Source organism: Melanostigma gelatinosum (genome assembly GCF_949748355.1).
Source record: "Melanostigma gelatinosum genome assembly, chromosome: 20".
Taxonomy (NCBI): domain Eukaryota; kingdom Metazoa; phylum Chordata; class Actinopteri; order Perciformes; family Zoarcidae; genus Melanostigma; species Melanostigma gelatinosum.
In genome coordinates this window covers 14,391,198-14,411,481 of record NC_136653.1, presented here as the reverse complement: position 1 = coordinate 14,411,481, position 20,284 = coordinate 14,391,198, and the positions used below count along the sequence as shown (strand labels likewise).

At 45.0% G+C, this 20,284-nt stretch overlaps 1 protein-coding gene and 1 pseudogene across 2 annotated transcripts; both read right to left on the bottom strand.

Moving 5' to 3' along the window:
- Window positions 1-316: 316 nt before the first annotated feature.
- LOC306794327 (deleted in lung and esophageal cancer protein 1-like) lies at window positions 317-11,058 on the bottom strand (the record flags this gene model as incomplete). The annotated part of the gene is made up of 31 exons (XM_079292361.1): window positions 317-529; window positions 622-739; window positions 956-1,106; window positions 1,239-1,400; window positions 1,500-1,697; window positions 1,838-1,922; window positions 2,070-2,164; window positions 2,278-2,400; window positions 2,498-2,656; window positions 2,807-3,027; window positions 3,268-3,338; window positions 3,433-3,548; window positions 3,699-3,850; window positions 3,944-4,011; window positions 4,103-4,288; window positions 4,393-4,514; window positions 4,660-4,776; window positions 5,024-5,174; window positions 5,304-5,434; window positions 5,515-5,676; window positions 5,817-5,947; window positions 6,093-6,189; window positions 6,290-6,452; window positions 6,613-6,689; window positions 6,818-7,010; window positions 7,380-7,542; window positions 7,651-7,741; window positions 7,914-8,006; window positions 8,096-8,232; window positions 8,338-8,439; window positions 10,929-11,058. 31 exons carry the CDS (start codon window positions 11,056-11,058, stop codon window positions 415-417), a joined length of 4,080 nt encoding a protein of 1,359 aa, XP_079148487.1. The 3' UTR covers window positions 317-414.
- Window positions 11,059-11,335: 277 nt separating this feature from the next.
- Window positions 11,336-18,758, bottom strand: LOC306794326 (annotated as a pseudogene). Its single transcript has 4 exons — window positions 17,101-18,758; window positions 14,811-14,870; window positions 14,678-14,718; window positions 11,336-13,862 (listed from the first exon to the last, which is right to left on the bottom strand). The product of its transcript is annotated as an uncharacterized misc_RNA (transcript).
- Between the last annotated feature and the right edge of the window lie 1,526 nt (window positions 18,759-20,284).

Genomic DNA, 20,284 nt, shown 5'->3' with positions numbered 1-20,284 from the left:
TATACTTGCATGCCACTTAGCTAATGCTATTGCACCTTAGGTGTGAATACCTCTATGTAACATGTATAATAGCAGGTGATTGAGGACATTGCACTTCATGTGTCATAAGAACTCATTCATTTGTAACTGCATAAATCCTACATTAATATGTAAACATACAGATTGAGTGATTGTAATTCAGCGAGGGTTTATTGTAAATCAGGGCTCATCATATTAAATTCATTATCTTGATAGAAAACCTCCAACAAGTTCATAGTTTACTTATTATTAAAAGCACGTTTATACGTAAATAATGAGATGGAGACCTGACAAGTTGTTCTTCATATTTATTTACATTCTTACAAAAGAACAAATAAACCAGTTGATTTCAGGGGAGCAGGTGGCGATTGTGTGACTGTGATGTTTTAGGGACTTCTAGTTCGACCAGTACACTTCATCAAAGGATCCTGTTCCCTGGAGCTGCAGAGTGAGGGGGGTCTTCACCAGACGGGGCTGGATTACCACGATGGCCCTGAACTCTCTGTCCTCACTAGAACACACAATCGTAGCAAAATGCTAACGTTATATAAGCTTCTCATAAACCCCGTGTAGACATTGTGATGGCGGTCTGTGGTTTGTTACCTGGGAGTGAAGCTGATCTGGAGACACTGGCTGCCGCTGGTGACGTGGAGCTCCTTCGACCTGGGAGACCAAAAGTCTGGTGTCACTCTGAACACACGGGAGCCTCCTTCATCTGACTCTACAAACACACACACACACACAGATACCATTTACTCAGATACCAGCTATATTTCATAATTGCCATTCCAAAGCACTATGTGTAAAAAAAAACAAAAAAAGCATAATTCCAGTCAGTTTAGTCAAGTTGTGCATGAACTGAAGACCCCAACAAATCCCAGAGCTAACGTAAGAGCGACGATACAGACAACAACACAGAAGACAGTTCAGTCGACACCTGTAACTGATTTCCAGTCAGTGTGGGCTCCGTGTCTGTAGAGGATGACTTCTATTATCTGCGTCTGCCCCACGTAGCAGAACCCAAAGTCGACGCTGTCACTGGACAGACGCATTGTAACGAGCTCCAGATGGGCACAGAGAGGCACTGTCTGCACAGAGCAGAGAAGGAATTCACTTTGTGAGGTCAATTAACTATAAACATGCATAACGACTTCTGTTATATCAGTTTGTTTCTCCTCTTTGACGCATTTCTACCGTTGAGCTTCACGACAGTGTCTGACCTGCAGGCTGTTGTTGCTGTAGTGAATCAGGAGGTTTTGCTGGAAACACAGCTTCCTTTCCTCTCTTGCACGATGGATCAGCGTCACCCCAGGAGGGACTTCCTCGCCTGCCTGGTCTGCATGATCCAGAAGGGACAGGGAGCAGTGGAAGGCCACCTTCACCTGGTATTCACAGCAAAAGAGTACAACTAACTGTTAAGAATGACAAGATAACGGAACATTTTGTATTATCCAGAACATGACCGACTCTCCTCTTCTCACCTGCATGCTTTGTTGTGGGTGCAGCACCAGAGACTGGCTGTCACCAGTAGGTGGGTTACTGGAGGTGCTGGTCCGGACTCGAAGCTGCTGCTTAAGCACTCTAAAGGGAGGCTGAGTCCCCAGTCGGAAGTGTAGAGGCATTTCTGAGTTGTTTCTCAGCTGAAAGGCCCGTTCGGTGTCAAATTCACGAACTACCACCTACGGAGCAAAACAACCAGAAAAGCGACCGCTGAGCATGACTGCTCTGAAATACTGAACACCGATGGGTCAATACGTCATGCATGCACTTCAGTGTGTCAGAGCACTTTTGATGAGTGTTGTTGATTTCTCAGACAGACCTTCTCGGATGTTGTCTTCAGTAAATCACCGGCTGAGGCATGAAACTCCAGCACCCCCCCGTCCTCCTCTAGCTGCACCATCAGCCTGCAGCAACATGGAGCCAAAGGGGAAGATATGAAATGTAATCAGACCACCTCTTGTCTGACCTCAGCTCATTTGCATTTAGGAAACACAGACAGAGTTTGGATTCATTCGGGATTTTGGGGACTTGGTATGACTGTAATTGCTTACACTGCAGGCTTAACGACTGCAAGTAGATCCATTCTGACAGGCTCTAAATCCAAACCCTGAGCTCTTCCAACTTTACCCGGGACACAGGCAGCCATCTGTAAACACAACACAATAACAAGGGACTTTAGCTTGCGTCAGAGTCATCTCCTGTGTGCCTTTTCCAGGATTTACAATTGAAAGACGCTGTTTGGCGCGTTGCGCCCGTCACCTCGGAGTCTAGACTCATGAAGCCCAGAGCCAGGCCCACACATCTGGACTCACAACTTGACCCGGAAAGAGTCAAAGGAGTGAAAGACGCATGGATGGTGCTGCTGCTCTTTGCTCGAATCACCTTGAGATAATCAGCAGAAAAAGATAATACGTCGTTATTCATGTCGCTAAAGGCAGAGTGGTAAAATGGATGTGTAGCTAAAGTCTTATCAACGTACTATTTGCTGGGGTGTGATGCAGTATGGGTAATCCGAGAGGTTGCCCACATGAGGTCTGATGTGAACAGAGAAGAGTTTTTTCTTTGCAGGAGAGGGATCGAGACATGTTTCCTCTTCCTCGCAGTCATCCTCGGATACACATGCCTCCCCTTCCCCGCTCTGAAATCAATAGGATGAAGCCGCTTTGAGCCAATGAAATGTGGGTTCACTCACTGGCATCGTAGCCACAATAATTTCCCAGAGGCATCGTCATAAAAGTCATTAAAGTTTATGTTCACGTATCCGTGTTGCGACGTAAAATGGACTCACGGTCATGCTACGGAGGGAGGAACTCGTCCCCTCAGAACCTCGGGTCGTATTTCTTTCCCAGGCTGTTTGAACGTTCCCACCAGAAATCCCTAATGCTCCACTTAACGCCTCGTTGCCGTCAGCATCTTTAACTGGAAAGGCGTCTCCATACGCCACCACAACGTCCACCAGTTTATGGTCATTCTGATCTATGTTGTATGTTTCCCAGTCCATGCGAATATCTGGTGGCAAAGATTTAAATGAGATAACTTTATTGAAGTAGTCAGTCAGAGTCAGAGAGGTCACAGGAGACTACACATAAAAAAAGACATGCTGCTACAGCAGGAGTCAGACTAACACACAAACAAACCAAGTGGAGACATTGGTGTAGCTCAGGAACGCTTTACAGTTGTTGGCTCTGAAGAAAACATGTGGAGCATTATGGGTATTCGTAACCAGCCACTCTCCACACTTTCCCTTACCAAACATGGTGGGATTGTTGATGCGAAAACAACGAGACACCGTGTCCCCTCCAGATACACGAGTGCCAAACCTGATGGTGCAAGCAGGAATGTCAAACTGATATAGATATAATGCCATCATGAGTGTGTTTTAATGGGGGAGAAGGACAGGACAGGAGAACAGACTGTGTTATTGGTCCCTGGTTCTGGTTGTCTGGGCGTGGGCCCATCATTTGGAAGTAGAGTGGGCAGCCAGTCACCGTCATCTGCACGGGAATGAGCGTGGGCTCGAGGTCCCCCACCTACGGGGGGGGGGGGGGGGGATTAGATTTCAACATTATTCATCAGTCTGCAACAAAATCAACAGGTCTCTTTGAAAAATCTTACTCTTACAGTGAAAAGTAAGTTCTAATCCTTAAATATCTGTTACACCCCATTGCATGGCATCGTACTTTGCATATGAGGTGATCTCTGTATTCGCCCCACATGTCCGTGTAGGCAGTGACGTCCACAGTCTGCGTCTCAAAAGGTCCCAGCGTCCCAGAGTCTGGCAGGACAAAGAAAGCTGCTCCTTTCCCATGAGCCAGCAGGCTGCTCACACACTCTGCCGAGAGATACGGGAAGTTGGAGTGTGCGCTCAATCTGCTTGATTTGAAAAGTGTGTGTGCTGTGCGCACGAATGAAAAGTTAAGCTCACCCTTGAGGGCTTTTTCTTCTGCTTTCTGAGCTTGAACAGAGTCAAGCGGCTTCTTGACATATGTCAATCTGCGATTAAAATGCAGCGCGCGTCACATCTGCAGTACAGCAAAGTCATTCTGTGATCCATTATTCAGGTTGGTGAGCTAGCTCCCCTTACCTTCTCTCTGACTGCTTCTTTGGCTTTGAGGCATGGCAGGTGAAATAATCCGCCTCTATGATAAAAGGGGCAGGGATGGCAGTTTGATTGGTTATCAATAACTGCTTCGTAACGGCTCTGTTCAAAACGACGTCATCACGGAAGTCAAGCAACAGTGCCGAGGGGCTCTCGTCATCTGGAGGAGAGCTAAAGGCAAAGAAAAGCGAGCGTGACTTAACAAACACTTATGCGATGGAGTTAGTGAAGCTACCATGGTGGTTAGATAATAGACTTTAAGCCAAGGTTACTACCAGACACTGGGCAGTGAGTAGGACACACTGAGTTTCTTGGTTTTGGAAGCCATGATGCCAACAACAAGAGGAGAGCTCATCCCCTGGACCTCACAGAGAGCAGCTACCTCAGTGAGATCCAGCTGGACAAAGAGACAAATATATGAAGGATCACGATTTATATACCAGTTGTAACTGTACCGTGTCACTGGGGAATAGGTCACAGTAGAGGAGCTAATTACGCTCTAACTTTAGTTTCACTGGGACTTTAATGTCTTTGGTACTTACAGCTGTGTGGGCGATGAAACGAACCGTGATCTCCAAACTGGCATTCGGTCCCAGAGTGCCAGAAGAGGGGTCAAAACTGGCTGTACACAGTTCAGCCTGTTTACCCTGGAGCGGAGCCTGGTGGGGGAAACGTAAAACTCAGATCACCGAGTATTAATTGCCATGAAAGACATCTTAATTTGACATATGAGAAATAAAAAAACCAAGATCATATGTATACCAACAGCCTTACATACGATACGGATGAAGCACCGCAATCATTCAAACGGACCAGGGGCGACTAACACGATGGCAGCATTCATTGCATCGTTCATTCTTCTCACAGTAAATGAAGTGGTGGTAAAATGAAGCGACGCCAGCGTACCATCCAGCCGAAGTGTGAAGGCAGCAGGGTCTGGTTGAAGAGAGTCACGGTTGCCTCGGCAGGAACTCCAATGTAGAGTTCAGAGAAGAGCAGCTGGCAGTTCAGCAGACACACCCGTGGAGACTGCACATGCGCTCGCACCGACAAGTGACTGCAACAAACACACACAGGTAGTGTTGCTTGTTATCAGCGGGACGGACCGCTGAGTGACATCATTATCTGCACGGACCTTCCTTTCATTCAGTACAGCGGTTATTTTATCTCAGCTGAGCATCATTACCATCCCGTTCCATTCTCCACTGTCAACTCCAGCTCTGTTTCATATCGCTGGCAGAAATGGGGACTAAATAGCACATCTACACTGCAAGAGGCCAAGGGGGGCAGCACACCTCTGCGTGGGTCCACCGAGATCTAAGCAACACAGATTCATATCGATGTAATGTTGTTTTTATCAGAAATGTTTTGCTGTGTTATTGTCCAGTGTGCAGCACCTGTGTGTCCTGGCGGTCCTGCTGACTGTTGGGCCTCTCCTCCAGTGTCCAGGAAGCCTCCAGATGGGTAATGTTAGTGAAGAGCAGAGTGGTCTGTGCCTGCTCCCCGAGCTTCATGAGCCCAAACTCCACACTGGGCACACCGAGGGTCACTATGGGACCCTGGCCGAAGTCAAACGATGCACATAAAGAGGTCACAGCTCAAAGATAAACTATACCCTCGGAATATCACAGCAACACTTTAGCTTTGTGGAATAGAAAGATTTTAGCCATTTTGTGACGGTGTTAAGATTCATTCTTACCTTAAAACAGACTTCCACGGCCAAAGTGACGGGCTCGTGGCGGTGCTCTATGTGGCAAACCAGACTGGTCACAACCTTCTCCGGTTTCCCTCCACTCAAAATCAGGTCGAAATCGAAACACTCGTTTTCCTCTTGACCCACAAAAGGACAGATCAATCAACACTGAACTAATACATCAACTACATGAAATGGTGTTCACAATTCATCATGTACAAGTGAACCTAGTTAAAAGGAGGATTATTTCTGTGTTATTCTCCATTGTACTGTGTGACACACCTATGCTACCAGCAGAGGGCGCTACTTCAATGATGTGGCTGCCGCTGCTCATTCTCTCCCATTGAAAAAAGATGCGGGTTTTGCTGTGGTTCCACATCTAAAAACACACAAGACACAGACACAACCATGGATAACTGTAATTGTGGTAGAAATCTAATATCCGTCATGTATAGGTAACATAAGGAAATGAATATAACCTTGAAATGCCTGCGGGTGTTCGAGCAAATAAAGATCTCTCCGGGGATAACGACAGCATAGGGCTCCAGTAGGACCTGGTACGGCTCTGTGGATCCCTTGAGCTCTATCTCCATGACTATGACATCGCCTACCTTGGACCCAGTGCGCACGGGCTGAAGGACACTAGATGTACACACACACACACACACACACGATCCAATACTTTGTTCGATGAAGTGTGCTGCACTTGCCGTGTGATCTCAGTTCTTTGGATGTGTCGTGTTGGGGTGTTACTTTTACACACACTTCTACCACAGTGCACACAGAGTCACAGGAGCTTTACCCTTCGTCAGTGGGCTCTGGTGGCAGATGGGGAACATCCCTCAGGACTAAGTGACAGACACTGTGGCAATCCTTCAACTTAAGAAAACACAAACATCACATGAATTAAGTATCAGCGTGTAGCTTCCAAACAGGAGACTCATAATGTAAGACATATTGTGTTATAAAAATATTGTTTTCTGTTGTGTATTTGGAGTCCTTTGTACTTCTTTAGGGCAGAAGGTGAATAGAAACTCTTGATCCTGGCAGGGGGGTAGAACTCCAGTTCGGGGGCTGACATGGAAAGCATCGTCTGTGGCCTGGTGGAACTGGAGATGGGAGGGCTCTGGGGTTTCCCCTGGAAGGAATGGCTGCAGGTTTGGCTTCATGATCTGCCAGTGGAATGGCAGCTCCAAGTGGCTTCAGCCCCAGAGAGAGAGAGCGAGAGAGCGAGAGAGAGAGAGAGATTTAATGTGATATGTAATGATCCCCAAAGGGAAACTCTTCTTCTACTTGTGCCGCTGTGCAGGGTCAGCGACGGAGCTGCAGGCCTGGGTCTCGTAGTTAATCAGCACTTAAGTTTCTCACTCGAGGACACAATTACTCTGTTAAATCCTGCCAACACTAGGGGCTTGAATCCCAGTGCTCCAATTTAAGAGGTCTCCCTTCTTACTACGTTATCCTCTGGCCACAAAGAGCACACGTGTTGTTTGTACTTGTGAAGAGACATGACATCAACTGTTCTATTTCATGCTTCGTAGCGATGATAAATGAGAGGGTGAGGCTTACACGTTGTTTCTAATGATGAGTTGTTTCTGCTGCACAGAGTGAGGGTTACACGGGCCGAAACGGACAAAGTGCTCTGCAGTGAGGTCACGCACCTCTCCCACCACAGGAGGCTCCTTCTTCCCAGATACAGATGCAAGCTCAAGTGCAATCAGCTGGCCCTCACCTGGGGAACTCACACATTATACAGACAATGGACAAATCGACTTGGACCTTACAATGGACAAATTCAAAGTCACGTTTTACTAGTTTTCTGATCACTGAAAAGATTCACCTTCAATGGAAATGTCTTTCACCTGGCAGTTGTCACACACAACAGTGAACACCTGACAGCTCCTCTCAGCAGTAGTGGGGAAGAACACCACCTGCAAACCCACACACTATTATTTGAAGCACACTGAGAATTTATAGGACTGAATTTAAATTCAAACTAACTGTGTTCAGCTGCAGAGAAGTGAAACCTGCTGCTTCTAACCTGAGAGGCCTATGAAGCATTGCATCTGCATTTTTTTCCATTTACCTCCATAACACACTCACCTCCACTACAGTGGCCTCTCCTGGCTGCAGCGCAAAAAGAGACGGGCTGACTGCAAAGGGTGGCTGCTCAGAAAAGTACGTTCTTGCCACAGACTATATAAAGAAAAAGAAAAAACCTTTTTATAAATGTCGGATGTAGAACAGTTCCTGTATCTTAGATAACGTGTCAGATTGATTTTCACCCTGAGGTTCGAGGCTGGCCACTGGTTCTTGGGGATGATGCAAAAGGTCCCGGCGCTGAAGCTTATATTTTTGCACAAGAACTCAACAAATTTCACCCCTCCGATCAGACAACAACCACAGTCCAGAACTCTTGGTACTGCACAATAATTAGGGGGAAATATCAACAGTGCACGACCGATTAAAGTACACTCATGAGCATTACAACAACAACGGTAGGTTGGTAGATTCTTATGAGACTCACGTGTGAGTATTGGAGGGGGTCTTCTGGCTGCGATGGGCACCCAAAATCGGTGTCCAGCAAGGGTCTCCACCGCTATGTAGTCCTCATAGTCCCCCAAGGAGTCTGGAGCGAAGCGCGACAAAATGGAACATGTGAAGGACTTTTCAGAGCGGTGGATTATCTCCTTTCAAGGAAAACACCATCTTAACTGACCACTGTGAGTCACAGAGGTCTGGAAGAGTGACAGCAGAGAAGAAAAGGCCACAGAACATGAATGAGTCGACAAGCACAAGATGACAACTACTTTCCAGAAATCACTCACAACTCCAGACATTTCAAACTTTACTGATGATACGTGAAGCACAGCACTTGATTAAGACCATGTGAAAAGAGGGTGAAAACAGCCACTCATTATCAAATGCAAAACAGTTATTCTAGCAACAAAATGTGAATTTATCAACAAATATGGGTCTGATTATGGGCTTCTCTGCTTATCCAAATTAACATTTACTGAAGAAATACTTGCCATGAAATACATGAAGCAATTGCATGAAGTCCTATTCATTAAGTTTGCTGTCAGTAAACAGACTGCATGTTTGTGTTTTAAACTACAAATGACCAACTTTAAAATCTGCACTTCTAGTTCATTGTATTGGCATTTCATTTGCCATAAACAGGAAATAACAGTCTAAAAGCAGTGATCTCACAAAACAAGTCGCGACATAATGTAGACTGGACTGTTTACCTTGTTACCAATGTGTCTCCATGTTGTAGTTGTGGCTGCAGGATGAATGAGGATGAACTAACTGGCGAGTGTAAATTATCACAGATTGAACGTCAGGAAGAGCGGAAAAATCCCAGCGAGATGCAGAGCAAATCTTCACCCCCAAAACAGTGGACTGATATCCGGAAACTGCGCTCAGTACTGAAGAATTACAAATACACGCTGTGTTCAGGCAGAAAGACCTCCTCTTCTCCCCGCGTGCATGATCCAGAGCTGTGTTTACAGAGAGGAATGCGCTGTAAATGGTTGATGTGTTCCAGAGGAAAGTTTTCTTTTTTTTTTCACCCTGCTCTTCGCTTGTCTCCACGCCCACTAGAGAGAGGAGCTGAGTTTTTTTTTCCTCCTGGAGCTGCGCCTCTGATGTCAGCAACAACGTGAGCTCCAGGAAGTGGTGACGCTCTCCGGTGGTGCGTTTACGAGACAGCGGCGTCAAAGTGGAGGGCGCAGCGCCACCCCGTGGACACCTGGAGCAAGTACAGCGACTGCTGCAAATAGGCCGGTTTCATTTTTTATTCTGTACTAACACAAACACCACCGGAAAACCTCATACACTTAATCCCTAAGAATACATATACATATACATATATGTAATTATAATTAGATATACTTATAGTAAAAATATAGAAAAAATGACCCAAATAACACAATACATATTTATTCCTTGACAAATAATAATCCAAAATAAAGAATAATAAATGTGCAGTTACAGTATGTGTTTTCACAGTCTTGTCGAAAAGAGTGCAACGCAGTAACCATCATGCCAGAGCTATTGATGGCTTGAGGACAGTTTGACAGTTAAAAGAGGATTTAAAAAAAGAAAAGTAAAGTGGCGACAGCACTTGCAGATGTCGACTGTCACCCGATGAGTTCACCTACAGTGTGTGTGTGGCAGCACTTTCTCAGGATTCGAGTGCTCCTCTGGGTCAGAGGAACAGTTTATTAAGTCGAAAAAACAAATAAAGACAAATGGTGCACTAATGACTCAATCCTCGTCCCCATTAACCAAAAGTTCCTCCCTTTATTGTGTCTGCAGGAGTTATTAGGAACTTGGATCTTGCCTGTTTATCTGTAAACATCTGTAAAATGTGGACACAACTGGGAGCCCGTGTGATTTATTTTTCTGACAGCGGGGACAGCATGTTGTGTTAAATCAGCAAGCACGTCAACATGAGCGGCAGACTGATGGCCAGTGTTAATGAAACAGACCATGCAGCAGTGTATTGTAACTCATCTCAGCCGTGTGTTGTGCTCTTGTCAGACAGAACCATGACATTTCAAGCTGGAAAAGAGACCAAAATCAAAATGTAAACCCGGGCAGTCCTTGTCTCCTCTTTTTGGCATTTTAGACCAGACAATCAGAACAACAAATGCTCCACTGACCTCGACCGCAGCATCGCTCTCTTCAGATTAGCTCGACACGGCACTGTTTTATTGTGATCCGACATGATCTGTAAGACTGCTTCAGTGCAATGAATATCAATTGGACATTTGCATCTCTCTTAGGACTTGTAGATTACTGTACCACTGAACTGTGCTAGATGAACACCACGGGCAGCTATTATAAACAACAACAGGCAGTGTGTGTGTGTGTGTGTGTGTGTGTGTGTGTGTGTGTGTGTGTGTGTGTGCGTGTGTTTCTTGTGGCTTTTGGAGCATCACTTTGGAGAATTTTTCAGAGAGATTTGCAGGATGCCTTTGCGGCCAGTTTTATGAAAAGCAGTCAAACTGATTTTACATACTAAGAAATAAATACTGTTGGCAGGCGAGGGTTGCAGACGAGTTGCAGGTCTGCACTCAAAGCTTTTTTACTGCCGATCCCGGGGGTCACGTCGTGCTGGGAGTTCCCCCTCGTGGGTACTGAACCAGCCTTTACTATCCAAGTAGCACTTGAACAAGATGTGTCTGCGGAAAGCACAGTTCACATACTTTTGTTTGTCCTTGTGGCTGCATTTTTTCATCTCAGCGGAAAGGGTCTTCTGGAGAAAATCTATTTCCCCTGTGGCTGATATCGACTTGCTGGAAAATCAATGAGGCCTTGGCCAGTCAGGTGAGCTCCACAGCAAAACCGAAATATAATGTGGATTTGTTTCACATCTGCTCCATCAGCTTTTTATGAAACCCTGTCAATAAGACAAGAAGAAAATACTTTGTTCGTTCTTGAATCAAGAAATACTTTATTCATCATGTAAACCTTCAGTTTATTCACATCCCATCAGTAAAGTCTGTTCAGTGACTCTTGTTCAATGATTTCATGAACACATTCACTTCATCCTCACAATCTATTTGTTTGACCCGAATCTCAGTTCTGTAAAAGAGAAGAATGCATGATTTACTTATTGATTATGATTATAATAATTAGTGATATAACACATCATAGTACCTGATTTGTATAACGATTAAGAAAACAACAAGAACAACATTTAATCTGTTCTAGAAAATAAACATAATTTCACTTAAAGAAATCTTTACAAAGAGTGCTGAGAACTAAATCTCTTTGATAAAGAAGCTCTGGTGATTTCTCTCTTTAAGAGCCGTGCAGTGGAAGAGAAACGACAACTAACAAATACATCAATACATTTATATTTATCAAACATTTAAACCTCAGAGCAGTTTACATTTTCATGAAGAGAAATATGAGTTCAGGTCAACAGAGATCATCATGAGCAGTGACAGCCTCCATGGCTGCACAGACACAGGAAGGAGCTCCACCTAAAGACACTCAAACATTTACACTAATGAGAAGACGTCAAAGACCGCCCTCAATGTTTGATTGACAGGTGAAGAAAAATCAGCAATGAAGCGACAATGATGGAGACAAAATGAGTTTCAGGATTAAAACACAAAAAATGAATTTGCTGTTCCTTAAATCACTTTTGTCTATTTTAGTTTACAGAACTCAGCAGTGTCTCCATAATCATGACTCATAAGTCCAGCATAGAGAGGCTGAGTGAATGTGGTCTGGACTCTGTGGAGGAGAGTCATGGTTTCAGAGACGCTGTAGAAAGACAGAACACCTGCTCTGTGATCCAGGTACACTCCTACTCTGGAGGACCGAGGACCAGAGACGGGAGTTTGGATATTGTTGTACCAAAATATAAAACTGTTTTTGTTACAATATAACGCCCAAGACTTGTCATTCAATCCAAATCTACATTCATCCCAGATCCCTGTTCTGCTGGTATTCTTGTATGCGACTGCTACATCAACTCCAAATCCTCTCCACTCCACCTCCCAGTAACAACGTCCAGTCAGACTCTCTCTACTCAGGACCTGTTGACATGTAGTGAATCTGTCTGGGTGACTAGAATAAGACTGTTGTTCTCTCATTAATGTTGCTTTTCTGTTCCCCTCAGATAATAACAGATGTGTGTTTGCTGTGTTTGGATCCAGTGTGATTTCACTTGAATATCTTAAGAACTCAGCTCTGGTCTTGGGCTCTGCTTGTGAAGGTGACAGTAAAACGTCCACTTCAGTCACTGCCAGTGAGACGTTTGTCCTCTTCTCTCTCAGAACGTCCTGTAGTTTATCTCTGACTTCTGACACAGCCGCCGTCACGTCCTCAAAGTAGCTCAGAGGACGGATGTGGATGGCGGACGCGTCTGTAGCTTCTCTGAGTGGTGGCAGTGAGGGGTAGTTGTGTAGAAACTGGTTGTGATCCTCTGTGTGTGAGAGCAGCTTCAGTTCAGCGTCTCTCCTCTTCAGCTCAGAGATCTCCTGCTCCAGCTTCTCCTGAAGCTCTTTGACTCGACTCACTTCACTTTTCTGCTGGGATCTGACCTGCTGCTTCACATCGGAGCTTCTTTTCTCCATGAGACGGATCAGCTCGGTGAAGATCTTCTCGCTGTCCTTCACCGCTTCGTCGGCGGAGCGATTGACGGCCTCCACCTCCTGCTGAAGCAGCTTCACGTCTTTCTCTCTGTCCTGGATTCTCTGCTGGATGTTTAGTCGACTCACCTCCAGCTCTCTCTGCCTCTCAGTCCTTTCTGCTGCAGCTGTGACTGTGTCGTGGCCTTTGTGTTCATCCACAGAGCAGAGGTAACAGATACACTGCTGATCAGTACGGCAGAACATCTTCATCACCTCATCGTGACGAGAGCAGATGTTCTCCTGGAGCTTCTTGGAGGGGTCCACCAGCTTGTGTTTCTTTAATTGAGCTACATCATAATGACGCTGGAGGTGTTTCTCACAATAAGAGACCAGACAGACCAGACAGGACTTGATGGCTTTCCGTTTCCTCCCAGTGCAGACATCACAGGACACATCTTCAGGTCCAGCATAGCAGTGATCAGCAGGAGCAGCTTGGAGTCCAGTCTTCTTCAGCTCCTCCACTAAAACTGCTAACATGGTGTTTTTCAGCAGGAGAGGCCTCGGTGTGAAGGTCTGCCTGCACTGAGGGCAGCTGTGGAGTTTCTTCACATCCTCTTCGTCCCAGAAGCTTTTAATACAGTTCATGCAGTAGCTGTGTCCACAGGGAATAGCCACCGGATCCTTCAGTAGATCCAGACAGATGGAACAAGAGAAGGCTTCCCGATCCAGCTGAACTCCTTTCTGCGCCATTTCACCTCTCAGTGACGACGACTGTCTGAGTTTCGTTTCACTAGAAGCGACTCTGCTTTGACTTCAGATCTGAACAACATGTGTTTGTTCAGTGAATGGAGGCTGTCAGCTCTGTCGCTGCACCACCATGTTGGTTACACCCATCTTTAAAACTGTAGATCTGAAGGGGAGGGAACAAGGAAACATGTGGGCAGAGCGGAGGCGGCTGTGTTTGAGAGCAGGAGGAAGAAGGAGGGCTGATCAAGCTGTGCTTCATTCCAGGAAGAGGAGCAGCGCTGTGAATGTGAACTTTGCTTCCTCATTTACAAGCAGAGTCTCGGTTAAAACCTGCTCCACTTTAGAAAACGTTTCATTTCTGTCGTTGTTAAATATTTCTTGTCTCCTCAGAGGACGAGTTATAGACAAACATGAAGCCATCAAAGGACTAATTCTGTTCAGTGTTCTTTTACTGCTTAAAAACAGCTGACAAAAGAGTGATCAAATGAAACTAATATGAAACATTTAAATTGTCGTACAATACCTTTCTCTCATATATACTTGCATGCCACTTAGCTAATGCTATTGCACCTTAGGTGTGAATACCTCTATGTAACATGTATAATAGCAGGTGATTGAGGACATTGCACTTCATGTGTCATAAGAACTCATTCATTTGTAACTGCATAAATCCTACATTAATATGTAAACATACAGATTGAGTGATTGTAATTCAGCGAGGGTTTATTGTAAATCAGGGCTCATCATATTAAATTCATTATCTTGATAGAAAACCTCCAACAAGTTCATAGTTTACTTATTATTAAAAGCACGTTTATACGTAAATAAAGTGATGGAGACCTGACAAGTTGTTCTTCATATTTATTTACATTCTTACAAAAGAACAAATAAACCAGTTGATTTCAGGGGAGCAGGTGGCGATTGTGTGACTGTGATGTTTTAGGGACTTCTAGTTCGACCAGTACACTTCATCAAAGGATCCTGTTCCCTGGAGCTGCAGAGTGAGGGGGGTCTTCACCAGACGGGGCTGGATCACCACCATGGCCCTGAACTCTCTGTCCTCACTAGAACACACAATCGTAGCAAAATGTTAACGTTATATAAGCTTCTCATAAACCCCGTGTAGACATTGTGATGGCGGTCTGTGGTTTGTTACCTGGGAGTGAAGCTGATCTGGAGACACTGGCTGCCGCTGGTGACGTGGAGCTCCTTCGACCTGGGAGACCAAAAGTCTGGTGTCACTCTGAACACACGGGCGCCTCCTTCATCTGACTCTACAAACACACACACACACACACAGATACCATTTACTCAGATACCAGCTATATATCATAATTGCCATTCCAAAGCACTGTATGTGTAAAAAACAAACAAAAAAAGCATAATTCCAGTCAGTTTAGTCAAGTTGTGCATGAACTGAAGACCCCAACAAATCCCAGAGCTAACGTAAGAGCGACGATACAGACAACAACACAGAAGACAGTTCAGTCGACACCTGTAACTGATTTCCAGTCAGTGTGGGCTCCGTGTCTGTAGAGGATGACTTCTATTATCTGCGTCTGCCCCACGTAGCAGAACCCAAAGTCGACGCTGTCACTGGACAGACGCATTGTAACGAGCTCCAGATGGGCACAGAGAGGCACTGTCTGCACAGAGCAGAGAAGAAATTCACTTTGTGAGGTCAATTACCTATAAACATGCATAACGACTTCTGTTATATCAGTTTGTTTCTCCTCTTTGACGCATTTCTACCGTTGAGCTTCACGACAGTGTCTGACCTGCAGGCTGTTGTTGCTGTAGTGAATCAGGAGGTTTTGCTGGAAACACAGCTTCCTTTCCTCTCTTGCACGATGGATCAGCGTCACCCCAGGAGGGACTTCCTCGCCTGCCTGGTCTGCATGATCCAGAAGGGACAGGGAGCAGTCCCAGCTGTTTTATTGTGATCCGACATGATCTGTAAGACTGCTTCAGTGCAATGAATATCAATTGGGACTTGTAGATTACTGTACCACTGAACTGTGCTAGATGAACACCACGGGCAGCTATTATAAACAATAACAGGCAGTGTGTGTGTGTGTGTGTGTGTGTGTGTGTGTGTGTGTGTGTGTGTGTGTGTGTGTGTGTGTGTGTGTGTGTGTGTGTGTGTGTGTGTGTGTGTGTGTGTGTGTGTGTGTGTGTGCGTGTGTTTCTTGTGGCTTTTGGAGCATCACTTTGGAGAATTTTTCACAGAGATTTGCAGGATGCCTTTGCGGCCAGTTTTATGAAAAGCAGTCAAACTGATTTTACATACTAAGAAATAAATACTGTTGGCAGGCGAGGGTTGCAGACGAGTTGCAGGTCTGCACTCAAAGCTTTTTTACTGCCGATCCCGGGGGTCACGTCGTGCTGGGAGTTCCCCCTCGTGGGTACTGAACCAGCCTTTACTATCCAAGTAGCACTTGAACAAGATGTGTCTGCGGAAAGCACAGTTCACATACTTTTGTTTGTCCTTGTGGCTGCATTTTTTCATCTCAGCGAAAAGGGTCTTCTGGAGAAAATCTATTTCCCCTGTGGCTGATATCGACTTGCTGGAAAATCAATGAGGACTTGGCCAGTCAGGTGAGCTCCACAGCAAAACCGAAATATAATGTGGATTTGTTTCACATCTGCTCCATCAGCTTTTTATGAAACCCTGTCAATAAGACAAGAATAAAATACTTTGTTCGTTCTTGAATCAAGAAATACTTTATTCATCATGTAAACCTTCAGTTTATTCACATCCCATCAGTAAAGTCTGTTCAGTGACTCTTGTTCAATGATTTCATGAACACATTCACTTCATCCTCACAATCTATTTGTTTGACCCGAATCTCAGTTCTGTAAAAGAGAAGAATGCATGATTTACTGATTGATTATGATTATAATAATTAGTTATATAACACATCATAGTACCTGATTTGTATAACGATTAAGAAAACAACAAGAACAACATTTAATCTGTTCTAGAAAATAAACATAATTTCACTTAACGAAATATTTACAAAGAGTGCTGAGAACTAAATCTCTTTGATAAAGAAGCTCTGGTGATTTCTCTCTTTAAGAGCCATGCAGTGGAAGAGAAACGACAACTAACAAATACATCAATACATTTATATTTATCAAACATTTAAACCTCAGAACAGTTTACATTTTCATGAAGAGAAATATCAGTTCAGGTCAACAGAGATCATCATGAGCAGTGACAGCCTCCATGGCTGAACAGACACAGGAAGGAGCTCCACCTAAAGACACTCAAACATTTACACTAATGAGAAGACGTCAAAGACCGCCCTCAATGTTTGATTGACAGGTGAAGAAAAATCAGCAATGAAGCGACAATGATGGAGACAAAATGAGTTTCAGGATTGAAACACAAAAATGAATTTGCTGTTCCTTAAATCACTTTTGTCTATTTTAGTTTACAGAACTCAGCAGTGTCTCCAAAAGCATGACTCAGAAGTCCAGCATAGAGAGGCTGAGTGAATGTGGTCTGGACTCTGTGGAGGAGAGTCATGGTTTCAGAGACGCTGTAGAAAGACAGAACACCTGCTCTGTGATCCAGGTACACTCCTACTCTGGAGGACCGAGGACCAGAGACGGGAGTTTGGAAATTGTTGTACAAAAATATAAAACTGTTTTTGTTACAACGTAACGCCCAAGACATGTCATTTGTTCCTAATATACATTCATTCCAGCTCCCTGTTCTGCTGATACTCTTGTATGCGACTGCTACAGAAACTCTTCCTCTCCACTCCACCTCCCAGTAACAACGTCCAGTCAGACTCTCGCTACTCAGGACCTGACAATATGCAGTGAATCTGTCTGGGTGACTAGAATAAGACTGTTGTTCTCTCATAAATGTTGCTTTTCTGTTCCCCTCAGATAATAACAGATATGTGTATGCTGTGTTTGGATCCAGTGTGATTTCACTTGAATATCTTAAGAACTCAGCTCTGGTCTTGGGCTCTGCTTGTGAAGGTGACAGTAAAACGTCCACTTCAGTCGCTGCCAGTGAGACGTTTGTCCACTTGTCTCTCAGAACGTCCTGTAGTTTATCTCTGACTTCTGACACAGCCGCCGTCACGTCCTCAAAGTAGCTCAGAGGACGGATGTCGATGGCGGACGAGTCTGTAGCTTCTCTGAGTGGTGGCAGTGAGGGGTAGTTGTGTAGAAACTGGTTGTGATCCTCTGTGTGTGAGAGCAGCTTCAGCTCAGCGTCTCTCCTCTTCAGCTCAGAGATCTCCTGCTCCAGCTTCTCCTGAAGCTCTTTGACTCGACTCACTTCACTTTTCTGCTGGGATCTGACCTGCTGCTTCACATCGGAGCTTCTTTTCTCCATGAGACGGATCAGCTCGGTGAAGATCTTCTCGCTGTCCTTCACCGCTTCGTCGGCGGAGCGATTGACGGCCTCCACCTCCTGCTGAAGCAGCTTCACGTCTTTCTCTCTGTCCTGGATTCTCTGCTGGATGTTTAGTCGACTCACCTCCAGCTCTCTCTGCCTCTCAGTCCTTTCTGCTGCAGCTGTGACTGTGTCGTGGCCTTTGTGTTCATCCACAGAGCAGAGGTAACAGATACACTGCTGATCAGTACGGCAGAACATCTTCATCACCTCATCGTGACGAGAGCAGATGTTCTCCTGGAGCTTCTTGGAGGGGTCCACCAGCTTGTGTTTCTTTAATTGAGCTACATCATAATGACGCTGGAGGTGTTTCTCACAATAAGAGACCAGACAGACCAGACAGGACTTGATGGCTTTCCGTTTCCTCCCAGTGCAGACATCACAGGACACATCTTCAGGTCCAGCATAGCAGTGATCAGCAGGAGCAGCTTGGAGTCCAGTCTTCTTCAGCTCCTCCACTAAAACTGCTAACATGGTGTTTTTCAGCAGGAGAGGCCTCGGGGTGAAGGTCTGCCTGCACTGAGGGCAGCTGTGGAGTTTCTTCCCATCCTCTTCGTCCCAGAAGCTTTTAATACAGTTCATGCAGTAGCTGTGTCCACAGGAAGTAGTCACCGGATCCTTCAGTAGATCCAGACAGATGGAACAAGAGAAGGCTTCCCGATCCAGCTGAACTCCTTTCTGCGCCATTTCACCTCTCAGTGACGACGACTGTCTGAGTTTCGTTTCACTAGAAGCGACTCTGCTTTGACTTCAGATCTGAACAACATGTGTTTGTTCAGTGAATGGAGGCTGTCAGCTCTGTCGCTGCACCACCATGTTGGTTACACCCATCTTTAAAACTGTAGATCTGAAGGGGAGGGAACAAGGAAACATGTGGGCAGAGCGGAGGCGGCTGTGTTTGAGAGCAGGAGGAAGAAGGAGGGCTGATCAAGCTGTGCTTCATTCCAGGAAGAGGAGCAGCGCTGTGAATGTCAACTTTGCTTCCTCATTTACAAGCAGAGTCTCGGTTAAAACCTGCTCCACTTTAGAAAACGTTTAATTTCTGTCGTTGTTAAATATTTCTTGTCTCCTCAGAGGAAGAGTTATAGACAAACATGAAGCCATCAAAGGACTAATTCTGTTCAGTGTTCTTTTACTGCTTAAAAACAGCTGACAAAAGAGTGATCAAATGAAACATTTAAATTGTCGTACAATACCTTTCTCTCATATATACTTGCATGCCACTTAGCTAATGCTATTGCACCTTAGGTGTGAATACCTCTATGTAACATGTATAATAGCAGGTGATTGAGGACATTGCACTTCATGTGTCATAAGAACTCATTCATTTGTAACTGCATAAATCCTACATTAATATGTAAACATACAGATTGAGTGATTGTAATTCAGCGAGGGTTTATTGTAAATCAGGGCTCATCATATTAAATTCATTATCTTGATAGAAAACCTCCAACAAGTTCATAGTTTACTTATTATTAAAAGCACGTTTATACGTAAATAAAGTGATGGAGACCTGACAAGTTGTTCTTCATATTTATTTACATTCTTACAAAAGAACAAATAAACCAGTTGATTTCAGGGGAGCAGGTGGCGATTGTGTGACTGTGATGTTTTAGGGACTTCTAGTTCGACCAGTACACTTCATCAAAGGATCCTGTTCCCTGGAGCTGCAGAGTGAGGGGGGTCTTCACCAGACGGGGCTGGATTACCACGATGGCCCTGAACTCTCTGTCCTCACTAGAACACACAATCGTAGCAAAATGCTAACGTTATATAAGCTTCTCATAAACCCCGTGTAGACATTGTGATGGCGGTCTGTGGTTTGTTACCTGGGAGTGAAGCTGATCTGGAGACACTGGCTGCCGCTGGTGACGTGGAGCTCCTTCGACCTGGGAGACCAAAAGTCTGGTGTCACTCTGAACACACGGGAGCCTCCTTCATCTGACTCTACAAACACACACACACACACACAGATACCATTTACTCAGATACCAGCTATATATCATAATTGCCATCCCAAAGCACTGTATGTGTAAAAAAAAAAAAGAAGCATAATTCCAGTCAGTTTAGTCAAGTTGTGCATGAACTGAAGACCCCAACAAATCAACAACAACAGGCAGTGTGTGTGTGTGTGTGTGTGTGTGTGTGCGTGTGTTTCTTGTGGCTTTTGGAGCATCACTTTGGAGAATTTTTCAGAGAGATTTGCAGGATGC